The sequence below is a fragment of the Manis pentadactyla genome, chromosome 7, assembly GCF_030020395.1.
Source record: "Manis pentadactyla isolate mManPen7 chromosome 7, mManPen7.hap1, whole genome shotgun sequence".
NCBI lineage: Eukaryota > Metazoa > Chordata > Mammalia > Pholidota > Manidae > Manis > Manis pentadactyla.
Genome location: NC_080025.1, coordinates 59,929,936 through 59,943,714, shown reverse-complemented (window position 1 = coordinate 59,943,714; position 13,779 = coordinate 59,929,936). Strand labels below are relative to the sequence as shown.

At 33.9% G+C, this 13,779-nt stretch overlaps 1 protein-coding gene across 2 annotated transcripts in view; it reads right to left on the bottom strand.

The window, feature by feature from the left end:
- Nucleotides 1-13,779, bottom strand: part of RELN (reelin) — a 482,819-nt gene that overhangs the window by 133,135 nt on the left and 335,905 nt on the right. For both annotated transcript variants that reach the window (XM_057504425.1, XM_036892412.2), the window contains exons 16-20: nt 13,642-13,751; nt 9,974-10,040; nt 6,122-6,355; nt 5,281-5,442; nt 584-820 (exon numbers count right to left, since the gene is read on the bottom strand). In XM_057504425.1, the coding sequence (XP_057360408.1) occupies nt 584-820; nt 5,281-5,442; nt 6,122-6,355; nt 9,974-10,040; nt 13,642-13,751 (810 nt within the window). The remainder of the gene's footprint in view (nt 1-583; nt 821-5,280; nt 5,443-6,121; nt 6,356-9,973; nt 10,041-13,641; nt 13,752-13,779) is intronic.

Sequence of the window (13,779 nt, the reverse complement as noted above, 5' to 3'; positions counted from 1 at the left end):
TGCATATGACAATAGGGGTAAAAAAATCTAAGAAGAAAATGTATCTTGACTAGGATATCCCATAATCTTGAAATCCCACCACTAACTATATGAGTTATTGGCCCAATACTGCTTGATAAAATGGATTAAAAGGGGAGTTTACTTAATAAATTAGGGGTGAAAAATATTCTGGATTTTATGTAAGATAGCATGATAATAAAACTTGAAAAATTTTATTGAAGTAGTCATTAGAGTGATTTCACATTTCACTCTGATCATCGTGGGCCTCCATAAAGGGAGACTATATTAGTCAGTTTATCTACTAAAAGGTTTTGAAGAGGGTTTTTATATACAAAAGTGGGAAATGAAATTTTAAGATTAATTACTATGGTTAAATTTTATATTTATTTAAATCTATCAGTATTTTATTTTTAGTATGCCTTCCCAAGATACCTTATTTGTAGATATAATAATGAATTTTCAAATGATTTATGTTCAATAAAAATTTTCTCAACAAATGATTAAATGCTGGGTGGACTAGGAGATCATTTTTGTGTTCCAACCCTTAATGCAAATGTAATAATAACAAAGATGAAATCCTTACCAGAGTGTCCAGTCATGGCCACAGTATGGCTGAACATTTCCAAGGTAGAATCCCAAAGACTGAGTGACCTCTACAAGATTGGTAAAGTCGAGACTAATGCTGTTAAAAAGGACAGACGTCATGATGATCTCATCAATAGCCCATACATCTTCTCCCTGGGAAGAATGATATGGTTGCCACCATCTGAACTGAATTCCAAACTGTTTTGCATCATCCGGTAATTCTACGGAGATAATTCTAAAGGAGTAATAGAAAAGTAAAAATTCAGATTACCTTGATATCTTAAAAAACAAACATGTGGCAGGATATTTTTTTTCTGTGGTATTTAAAAAAAAATAGTTCTTCCACTATTACAAACATTCTTCTGAGATTTCCAGTTTCCTATCTGACTCCGTCTTTTAAATATATCCACACTGTGACTTTACTTCACTCACCTGCTCTCAGAAAAGCTACCTCAGTAAAACACAGTTGTCAAAGTGGCAGGATTCATCTTAGCCTGGTAAAGCACCGTGGGTACCCTGTTACACATATCACGGTATGGGGCTGTTGGGAACTGTGACATTTCCCGTGGGTTTGGCACAGTGTGTGAGGGGACTTACTGTGTCATGGTGGTTCTGACAACAAACCTGTATCTGACAAATGGTGAAAAAAATCAAGAATAATATCTAATTTCCAGGAGCAATTATTGTACACAGCAGCAGAAACCATACATTAATTGCCAGCGCAATGACATCTGCTTGAAAGCTTCATAAATCATGGTGCCAGGCTGCTCACATCCATACACAAGGTGAGATATGAAGCAAATGGCAAACGGAACATTTGTCTCCATCAGTGTAACACCAGGAGAAGTATCTGCAGTAAATGCACACTAAAGGGACTGAGTTTTTTCCTAGTGAGTAAAGAAAAACTCCCTCAGACAGGTCACTAGTAGGACAATTTAGAAATAAATTATTAAAACGTCCATGTCTAAGTCTGGATTTATGGAGAAATTAGATTGATTTTCGTAAGCATATTATGCTTATATTTAGTTATTGTGTAAAGAAACATTAAATCACATCTTGGAAATATAGTTTTTTATACACTGAAAGTTATTAAAAATAATATATATTTTCTCTTTAAATAATTTGTATATGGACATATGGGGTAGAAAAACACACCTATAACCATTGCTTATACAAACTATCAGTAAGAAATTGGTAGGACTTGTTGCAATGTGAGAAAACACACTTTTTAAATAATGAAAAATTAAAGTTCAAATACAGAAAAATGAATTAAAAAACACTTCTTAAAATAAAAAGACATATCTGTAATGTTTATGGTTTTAAATACTTTTAAATACTTATGGTTTAAAATATTTTAAATTCACTGAAATTTTTTTAACTAATGTGAATTTATTAGAAGAGTAAAATTTAGTTAATTAAGAATCTAATAATTTTCACTTTAATTTTTTCTAAATATTTGTTTATTAAATAAATAAGCATATTTCTATAATATATCAAATATATGAAGAAATAAAGTAATTAAACTATATTCAAACTGGCTCAGCAATGAAAACACCATGAGTTAATTTAATAATTTAATGTGATCATTGTGCTATTAGAAAATTATAATTGTCTTTTATATTAATTTTGAAAGCGGTTACTATTCTCTCTTATGAAAATAAATGTAATTAAAGAAAAACAGCTAAAAAGTAGAATTTCTCAGGTGACTTTAAAGGAAAATAAAGTGATATATATATATGTGTGTGTGTGTGTGGAAACAGTAATTGAAATGGCTAATATTTTCTCTCGCAGAGATGTTAAGACAGTGGGTCTGATTACAGATTACACACCCTTGCGTTAAAGTCCCACTCTGACACCTAATGGCTAATACTTTTGCAGGCACAGGGAACACTACTCCAATGTGCCTCAGCATCTTCATCTGCAAAACTGGGCTAATATCCTTATGGCCAAGTTCAGAAAAAATTTTCGTTATTTTACTATTGTGTCATAGTACCTAGTACAGCACCTGACAATGCGTAATAAGGACACAAAAAATTTTTACTGCAAGAATGAAGTCATATCATCAGTATATCCTAACAGAGATTTGAATATAGAAGCACAGGAGGTTAAATATTCTCTCTACTGTTAAGCAGCTTTTAAGTGTTAATGCCAGGATATGTACCTAGGCAGCATGGATCTAGAGCGAGCCTGTGCTCTCGACCTATATTTCATATCTTGAGGGGGTGGGAAGTCTCTGCTTTCATCACTCTATGCTTATTAAAGTGACAGAGTGGAATAGCTATGGAACCATTTAATCAGAATATCCCTAGTTTAGAACACAGGGACTTTGGTCAACTTTCTGTATCAATCTTTCTTTTTGGGTAGGTACTTAGTTTATGGATTTCTTTCTAATAACTTAAGAATAAAAAAACCCTATAATTAAGAAGAATCTAGAATAATTTGAGTCTTACCAGTGATACAAAGTTTTACATTAACAAAAACACCAAATTAGCTCATAAGAGATTCTGATCAGTTTAAATTAAAAGATTAATTTAGATATATTTACAGACCTTAAATTTTATAAGAAACAAGCAGATAGAGTTCTGATATTTACTGAGTGAATCATAGATGATTAGAAATTGTCTAGGAATAACAGTGGTTAGCCACCTAGCATATCTAATTTATGAATCACACTTCAGTTTTGAACAGCTATGGCAGAAAGGAACAATATAGAATTCACAGAAATTACAGGCAGCAATTTATACTGAAGAAAATATAGTAAATGGCCAAAGGTATCAAGATATATTTAACTCTCTTATGAAGAATTTACATGGTTTATATTATTTATCATATAAAATATAATTTAGAATCTAGAATATATCAAATTCTTCTTCTGTCATGTCACCTTTTATTAATATTTGTAAGAGAGAAGGGGGAGGGAGGGAGAGTCTCTTTTCAGATACAGGAAATTAAAGTGTTCTGGAACCACAACCACATTCTCCCTTTACAAAAATCTCCACTCAGATCTAAATCTTCCAAGCTAATCACATACCTAATGCTGAACAGCCAACTTGATTCTGCTTAGAAGAAAAATGTTGCTGTCAAATAGCAGGCAAGATTAAATGCACCTTTGCAATAGCACATTAAATGTGTAATTATTTTTCATATCAACAAAGATTAATTAAATTTCATGATCTAGATTGATTATTGAATTTTAGAGCTGTCCATCCTTGTTAGAAAAAAGTGTTGTTTAGGCCAAGTTAACTTAGGACAGTGATATTTTCTTCATGTTCTCATCTGTATTATTATTACCTTGAATTTTCCTTAATTTTCTTTAATGTTTATTATGGAGAATCTATGAAATACATCTTTAGGATTCATGTATCTCTACAGTGAGAAACTTGAGTTTAGCTTTATATTTACCTTTACAGGGAAAACACTCAATAAATCTGGTGTGTTCTTAAAGTTTTACACTGCATAATATTTATAACTCATAGCAGTTGTTAACTATTAACTATTTTGTATGAAAATAAAAGTTGTCTTCATTTATAGGTGAAGGGGAAAAATCAGTGAGAATGTTTGATATCTTGATGTGGGCAATTGTCATATGAGTATATACACAATATTAAAGTTCATCAAGATGTACACTAAGATTTGTGTACTTTATTGTATGTACCTAAATATGGAAGAAAAGAGAAAAAAAACCCAGTTGTGATCTCTTTACAAATACTTAAATATAGAGATAGTCCTAGGCAAAATTTTAAAGTATACAAAAATTGATCATCAGTGCCTCTGTCTTTTTGCCCAGGTGCCATGGTAAACGTCAGTGCCCAAAGCCCTCCGTCTCCTTCACACCTCCCATCATCAAGTGTACTTTCAGGAGGGTAAATGGTGCTAGTTCTTTATATCTGACTGTGAATGTAGCCACAGTGTTATCTTCTCTCTCTGTGGTATTTTGACTTCCCCATTCGCCTCTTCTATAATTTTGAAAGGAATTTCTGAGAACAGGTCCATAAGTATTTAGAAGGGAAGAGGACCCTTTGAGCACTTCCAAAATTGCACCATTAATAGTCATTACTACTCTGCTGACATCCAAGGATGGCCCTGCTTCAAGTAAAACTTAAATCCCACAGTAGTGACAATAAATTATGAAATTCATCAATTAAAGAAAAATGGAAGTGGCCTGAAGAAAGGACTTCAACTATATCCTCACACTCTACTTTTCCCAGGGACTCTGTAGATACTAGAAAAATTTCATTGTATTCCTTATTTAATTATACTACATGCACATTTTAAAAACATACTAGTTATATTTTATGAATTTTTATCTCATATCATTTATAATAATGTATTATAATACACTGCTAGTAAATATTTGTCAATAGCACTTATAATTTAGTACCATATTAAAACCATATCTAATAGTTTGCAGTTGAATAGAGAAAACAGTGTTAATGGTGTTTCTCTTTCCTAGGCATCAAAATATTTTCCTTAGTTGCACATTTCAAAATGTGTGAATAAATTTCTTCAAATTATCAGGTATCAGTAGAACAAATGGATTAGAAGAATGTGACTTGCTAGTTTTTTATTGCAGATTTTTGTCTTGACCATCATCTCTCCATGGAAAAATATCTGAAATCTTACACCGTTTGAATGATGATTTCCTCAGGAAGGAGATATCACTCTAACCATTTTTCCAATTGCCTTCAAACATACCTGGGCTCATGATAGTTGAGATATGAATAGTGCTCCAAGAGTTTCCAAGTTATCCCATTATCATAAGAATAATGTAATAAAACTCCTTCACCAGGCTGGTCAGGGGCTCTGCATGTGCTCAGAACAGACTTGCTCCCCAGCCTCAGTGTGAACTGGAGAAACCTAGACATGAATTGTCTATAATTAGTATGTGCAAAACATTTTTAATCATAATGATCATTTTGGCTCTTAAAGAATTTCAAAAAATCTAAATGTACTACCCAAAAACTGTAGATTTCCACTCATCTCTCTTTTACAAAATGTAAGTAATTTCATTGTGAGATATCTGTATATGTGTAGAAGATGAGGTCAATGCACATGCTTATATGCAGATACATTCATACAAATGTAACTATGTCTATACATATTTGTATACTGTGTACTTGTGTACATACACTTAAAATGCTAATCATTCCTTCATTGCATTATTTATTAGGCACTGAGGGAAGGGAAGATGTAGGGTAAATCTAATCAGCCTCTGCAAGCTGTCAAATAAATAAACTACATAAATAATTAGCTAGCCCTTGGCTTAAGAACACAGTTTTGATGCCAACATTTAATATTTTAAAAAATCTAGTCAGTCATTAGTATCTTAAAATCATCAGCAAACCTATTCATTTATTAAAAAACTAGTGCAAATTAACTCTATATGAACTGTAAGCTTCCTCTCATCTTGGTTAAAAATTAGAAGATGTACATATCAGCAAAAAAGAAAAAAAAGAATACAAATTGAAAATAAATAGATCTAGATTCAGTTATCAGTATCTGGTTTCTGTATATAATCCACCCTGCCTTAACTCACCTGGATTGTGAGCTGTCAAGGAAAGATGTAATTAGCTGGCGCCTCCCATCTTTGTTGAAAACTAGGGCCTTACCACTGGCCAAGACCCCACAGCCAAAGCTGACTTCAGCACCACGGACAGAGTAAAAGTTATGGTAAGAGGAGAGCCTGGAACTGCCGAAGCTTTCAGAAATGAACATGGGAAATGTTTGGGATGCCATCTCACAAGCTGGGCCAGAAAATCCAGGGTCACATCTGAAAAAGAAACCATGAAATTAAATTTTAAACTGTTGGTCCTCTCAGAGATTCCTGAATCTACTTCAGGGAGGAGGACTCCGGAGGCCAGGATTTGATGGAATGGCAAGTAAGGCTCATTAGTCTTTGGATAATACCGAATCTGAAGACTTGATAAGGGTGAACTGACTATAAATATTCCAGCAGAATATAGTCTTTGCACAGGCCTGCTGTAAAAAGTTTATGATCAAAATGATAATTTAGCACTCACCTTTAGCCAATGCCAGCAATTTATCTGCAAAGGCCTCTACATTCATGCTCATCTCCAACTTAAAACATCTTTGTAAGAGGTATATTAAATGTACATAATTTCATTCATAATGATGTTCATTAGATTTTTAAAGAAAGTTACATAAATAAAATACTTCCATAAAGTATTCTGATATCTAGAATAAATTTCCTCTAAGAACATATGTACAAATATGTTTATGATAGGAAAAGCCTGGAAAATAAGTATATCTTTAACTATTTCAAACTTAGGTTGGTATTATAAAGGGAATATGAACACCCTTGACCTGGATGTCCTAGCATAACTGTGCTGTCTCTCAGTGAAATACCAAATTAGCAGTGCTTCAAGAAAGAAAAACAAAAACAAAAACAAAAAAACCCCACACACGACAATCTGCCTGGTGCCACATAAGGATGTGCTATATTTATGTTAGCTGATTACAATATATGTGGAGCTCCCTGAGTGAGGGAGAGAAAATTTAGTGAGGAAACTCATCACAGATGACTCAAGAATTGAATATCAGAAACTTCTTATATTTGGGGGAGTTTATTCATCAGGAATTAGTTTCAAATTATTTTTATTGTACTATTACTTTCTTTTTTGCGGTGTTGCCCATCATACAATTAAATTTATGTCTTTTTGGGTGGCATGGGGAGGTTCTCCTCTAGGCATTCAAAACTTTTGTCTGACACAGCCTTTTATAAAGCAAATGTATCAATCAAGTGAGATGATGGAAGAAGCCAGAAGGCTCTTTCTTTAGCACTAGTGCTGAAACTGGGGTATAGGCTGGCCTCGCAGGGGGTCAATGGAATATATGAATGTGCTGAAATCAAATGCCAAATTTTATGTGTATTGGATATTCTGGGGGAGACAGTTTATAATTATCACCATTTTATCAAACAACTTGGACCTTAAATTCCAAGAACTACTATAGTGTGAAGTTTGAGAGTTGTCTTGGCTTAGGGATAGGAGCGGGAAAGAAAACCAGTAAGTATTGAAAATATAAATGAGCCTCAAACAGTTTACTTCTTTCACATGTTATCTCATCCAGACTCTGAACAGCCAAGCAGTTTCCAAAAAACAATTAAGATGTTAGCTAAAAAGGACACATGTTAACATTGGGAAACTGAGTATTGGATTTATTGGTTTATTGGAAGTGGCATCCCCCAACAAGACTATCTCTTGCCAGAATGAATTTCAAGGCAAAAACCTTTCTAAATGTGTATTTTAAATGTGTCTTCTTAGAAACAGTGATCAGGAGAAATTGGTGATCATTTAAACATGACTCATATTGGAGTTAATTCCCATTCAGCAGTTTAGAAAGTGTACTTTTAATCAAAAGTTACACAATTGGGATGACATTCTGATAAGGATTCCACTCATATATCTTAAAAATTCCTTTGTAGCCTTTGTTTTGCAGCAAAATCTGGTAGGGTAGCACACACTGGTGATTTCTGGAATGACATGAGGCTCTGCTGACTCCAGATATGTCCCCTATTGGTTCATCTACTCACGCTAAAATGTATGTCAGGAAAAATGTCCCACTATTAAGATACATGGATCACCCTTGTGTAAAAAGGTTTCTGATGCCCTCTGCCTCTCATTAGCATCCCTAATACGGTGGGCTTATTAAGGGATCCTGAGTTGTCAGTTTAGGAACCCAGGCCTGGGGATTGTACACAGGTAACAAGGTGTTAAGGTGCAGGAGAGGAGGAATCCTGGAAGCAGCAAATAACAGTAGCTATGAGGGAGTAAAGTGGGGAGAAAAACACAAAACTTCAGAGGCTGCGAACTCAAGGATCTGTCTACAGTGCCTAAGTGGTATTGAATGTGAATTTATTTTTTGTGCAACTTGGCTCAAACTTGAAGGCACATAATGCTGGAAAAGGATATAGTGGCCAAACATTTAGCTCAGCCACAAATGAACAAAGCCAATGAATATTACATAAAACATTGTTAGAAACATGGATAAAACTAAAGCTCCAACTGGTGAAAAGATTCTGCAAAACCTCAGAAGGAGGAAAAGGATATGATTGTTCAGGATAATGCACAGTGTCATGAAAGATCAAGGGCCAAAGGCCTAAAACTGCCATTCAGATTTTTGTTTGCACCCATCAAGGGTGACACAGAGAGTTGCCTTAAAACCCCTGTGGTGCTAACAGGAATGTCATGCACAGAAAATGGAGTATGAAGTATAACTATTGTAATTATACATAGGTCTTTTAGAAATGGCACTTTCTATTTTCATTAGTAAGAGTTGCTGTCACTTTAGGTAATTTTTTTTCAAACTTTTCAGGACAATTTTAGGAATTATAAAAACATCTGGCCTTCTGTGTTCATTTTATTCGAAACGCACTAAACAAGAGGACAGACTGGATAGAGATGAAGATAAAATCTTGAAAATACCAGCCAATGTTTCACAGTTCTAATGAGTCAGTATTTCTGAGTGGAAGTTGGTTTTATTAAAAGCACAGAGTTGCATATTCAGTTTTGCAATGTGAATAGGAACTTCTAAATTCTTTACATACTTCATAAAACATTTCCATTCTGTAGAATGATTTCCTTGTTAATTAAATCCATTGAAACATAGGTTAACCTGACACTAATCTCAGTATGGACAAATGTCTTGCCTCATACATATAATTTCAAACGATCAGGTTCAAATCCCTTTCATGAGTTCTTAATTAATTAATTAATTGGTTAATTACTCTTTTTGTCTGGAGGACAATAAGAGACAGAGATGAAAATGTGTTGTTGTTGAAAACTTATCTGTATAACAAAGGTTGTCTGTGGTTTCAGGGATTTCTAGGCTATCTTATAATTAAACATTAATATGGGAATGACATAATAAATATGAATACCCATTCTTGGTATAAACATAACATGATGCTCTGGTGGTGATCACACATTACAATATTTGTAGATAATTTCAGACTTCCTATTAAATATTATTATACATAATACTTTATATATCATTTTGAAAACCAAAATGATTTTCAAATGTAATCAAGATTGTAATGACTTTTGAAGATGAATTTTCTGATCAGATCTGCTAAATTTGGTTTACTCCAGTTTCCTTTGGCATTGGAGTTATGGGTCAGTACTGACTCTCATAATTCATTTACAAAGCATACTAGGAATTAAAATGTGACTCACAAAGACTAGAGCAGTTTATGGCAAAACAGCCTACTGAAGAATATAACTGAAGACCGAAAATGCTTGTCATCAAGCTATGAGAAATTCACATTTGCTCAAAAGGAAATTAAAACAAATGAAAATGATTCATGACTTCAATACATAAAGCACATATCAAAAAAGAGAAACATATATATATTTTTAAAAGAGCTTACTTGCAACCATGTCGAGTGCATTGTCCTCTGCCAGAGCAGAACTTGAGACATGATGGACCAATATAAACTGCAGGGCAAAAGACAGCATGTAAAAAAATGCCCAAACAACCGGAAAACCAAGAACATGACTAGCACATGAAACAATTTCGTGAAGCAAGGCCCATGAAATTGTGTCTCTGTTTTTGCATAAGAATCCAGGCTGACATATAAAGTCCTGTAGTACAAGGTAAGTCTTAAGTTATAAATCTGCTGGAACAGTTTTAACTTTAATTCTTTAAAGGTTTTAATGTTGCATAGCAAAGAAGGTAGGAACATATGATTTGAGTTCCTTAATGGAATCTCTTCAGCTACAATAATATTCAGGCAAAATATTATTAGTGTTTCTGCCTGAAACTTTCTATGAAGTTTAATTTCTTTAGGTAGAAGTAAAGAATTTACAAAGAATCAACTTGATCATGAAATGGAGAGGTTACAATTCAAAAACTATACTTTTCATTCTTATCTGGGGTAATCTATAACGCTGCTGATGATTGTTATACATATTTCTGAATATTACTCCATCCTTTCTGAAATAGGGAGTTAAAACTTGTGTTCAGCATAAAATATTCTCTGTAATGTGAACCTTTTTCTAAATGGTAGGCTTGACTGATAGTGATATTATAAACCTAAATTCTAGTCTTTGGAATGATGAGAAAAGGGTTCCTGAGTGTCAAATGGTAGGTTCTGAGATATTCAGGACATACATTAAAAAATACTAAGCCTTGGGTAATCAATACACCAGTAACACAAAGTAGTATAAAATGGAACAAAACCAATGAGGAGTTAGAGATGCAATGGTTGTTAAGACCTCACATATTCAATTTCAGGCATAAACAAATTTACCATTCATTATAATTTTCTTCTCTGTCTTTCAATCATGTCAAAATAGTTAAATGATCTTATTTTAAAGTAAACTTTCCTGTGGCCTACTCCTTCAAGCATGTATTCTCTGGAGCCAATTAACAGGTACAGTAATTCAAGCGAGATGCAAAGCAGCCCAGGAAAAACTCTTGCTGAAGGAAACCGATGGTTGAGGAAGAGATTAGATAGCAGGTTGAGTGGTTAAACTACTGGTTTTAGGTGTCACATAACCCTAGATTCAAATTCCAGTTCCCTCTGGGAAACTGGCTAAGTGACTTGTTCTGTCTCAGTCTCAGTGTCCCTCCCTATTTTTAAAAATTGGATAATATTCCTTTGAAAAAAAAAATAAATGAAACATTGCATGCTGGCCCTGCTGCCTGGCACCACATGGCTATGATCATGATCACCATATCGGGGTTAAGTATCCTTAGTGTTCCATCTGCCTTGATGGGCTCCACTGGATACCAAGTGCTGAGGACCAGAAAGGGGTTTCATTCTTCTTTAGCCTGAAAAAGCCTATGGATTGTTTTCCCAGCACACTTGATCTGCAATAGGAGTTGCTCTGAGTACTGCAAGTGGTTCATTGCATTTCTGTTGGGTCACTCTAAAGGTTGCCCTATAGTGTACCCATCTCAGAGTTCAAAGAGTTCCCATCATAAAAAATTCAATAAAAGAAGACTTAAAATCAATGAAAAAAATTGCAATTAAGAATTTTGTTGTTATCCCTCCCTACTAATTATGGAATCATTAGGATTCACAGCATGGGAAAATTGATAAACTCCTTTTTCCTAAAAGTTAGGAAAGGACAGATTTGCTTTCTCCACTAGTCTCATTAATGTAATCAATCAAGTTGAAAAAAATTAAAAAGTGACAGCAAACATACTTTATTGTAGATTTTCCATTTTGCTACGAATTTCAGGACAACTTCCAAAATATTTTCTGTACTCGCTAGCAAAGCCAACTTCACCATGAAGGCAGAGCATACCAAACAGAAGTAGAATATTGACCTGTTTCTTTTCTATGCTTGTTTTCCTTGACATAATTTTGGAATTCCATTGTGAAATAGGAGAGATTTCAGAGGTGTTCTTTGGTAAGTAGGCACACATTTTTCTTGGGAAGGAGTGAGTGTGTGTGTTCTCTTTGCCTTATGAAGAAGCCAGAGAGCAGGTCCTGTTTTTGTGAAAGCATCACATATAGGATGACAACGGAATTGCAGAGATTCTGCCCCAAGTTCTGCATTTGATACACACTGGGAACCTTGCTCATTCCTTGTATCTTTATCTTTTCTCATTCTACTCAACATGTGATGGTGGTAACTCAGGAGGTGTAGTAAACACTAACTGACTTGGAATCATGTTGTAACAATGACCTTTTTTAGGAAATTTAGATATTCTTTTCATAGGTTTATGTGTGCATCATTGTACTTAAACTTTTCTCATTTGCTTTATTTCATTGCTGGTTTTCAATTTCTTTTATCATTATTCAAGTAATTTAAATTTATTATTGAACCCCTGAAAAGTATGACAACCGGGGAAAAGTCACCCATATTCCACTACTCAGAGGCACATACTCTTCCCTAGAGCTAATTAAAAAGTGTAATCATTCAAATGCTATGAAAGATGTTCTATCAATGGAGAAACTTAATTTTAACAAATTCATCTTTAGATGGTTTTGCAAATGCCCACTACTATGTCTATGTTCATATAGCTTTGGTCTCTGAAATCTGGGCTTTTTATTGGTCTTTGAGTACAGATTTTTTAAAGAATTTGCATTGGCTCATGAGCAAATTATCTTGCCTTAAGTTATTTCTGAGTTTCAAAAATGTATTTCATTAGATTCAAGAATGTATTTGATCAAATTTTCAACTGTTCAAAAATAACAAAAAGATTATTAAGACATGGAAAATCAGCATTAAATAATGGTGTAGGCTTTTCCTACTTTATACAATTGACACCAATCAGTAGCTATGCTAAATTTGCTAAAATATTGATATTTTGTCCTTCTTTTTCTCTCTTTCTACTTCCTTAATATATAATCCTTCAAATTGGTATAATCTCTGAAAATAGGAAATCCATGAATCTGCCTATAATTAGAATGATTTAAAAACCAGACAGTTGGCTATTAATAACAAGTATAAGAAATTGACAGTCATGCACTTCAATAGCTTAAATATCTTCTCTTCTTTGTGCTTGTTGTAAGTGATATGGCCTTAAAGTGATGCAAAAAACTATCAAGAATTCACTTAAAAATTAAAGATAATGTAGGATATTTTATGTACATCTAAATCCTCCTTTTATACTGTTTTTTGAAAAGAAAGTAGAAGTTTCACTTCAGAAGTTTCATTTTAGAGATGGTTCCTTATGTGTGGTGTCTGCATCTAAGAGATAAGCCTTCCAGATGTTGTGGAAGTTACTAGAAGAATGGGTCTTATTTTAATACACGCAGTATGTTAAGTATTTATGTTAATTTTGTATAAACATTCAAAGAAAATGTTAGGATATTCCTTGTCATCAACTGTGAATTTCAGTTTAGGGCTTTATGCCTTTGAAAATTATGTATGTTGAAACATTCTAGCATCTAATATTGCTGACTCTGCTGCCTTGTTTTCTGACTGTGCGTCTAACGGAATGCAAAGGAGAAAGGGAAGAAAGGGCGTTTAATGAATCCCAAGACCATGACTTAGAAACACGATTAAGTTAGTGCTGACGAACAAAAGCACAGGAAGACGCTACATCAATGGCATGTGATTGTGACAGGCACAAACTAACCATTATCAATTGCCCACATGTTTCCAAGGATTGGTCCCGTTTGTCTCCAGCGAATTCTGGTGTCCTGGGTTAGTGCTGCGTTAGGAAGGGGAATTGTTATTCGGTTCCACCTGCAAGAGATTCAGCACAAAACAGCTT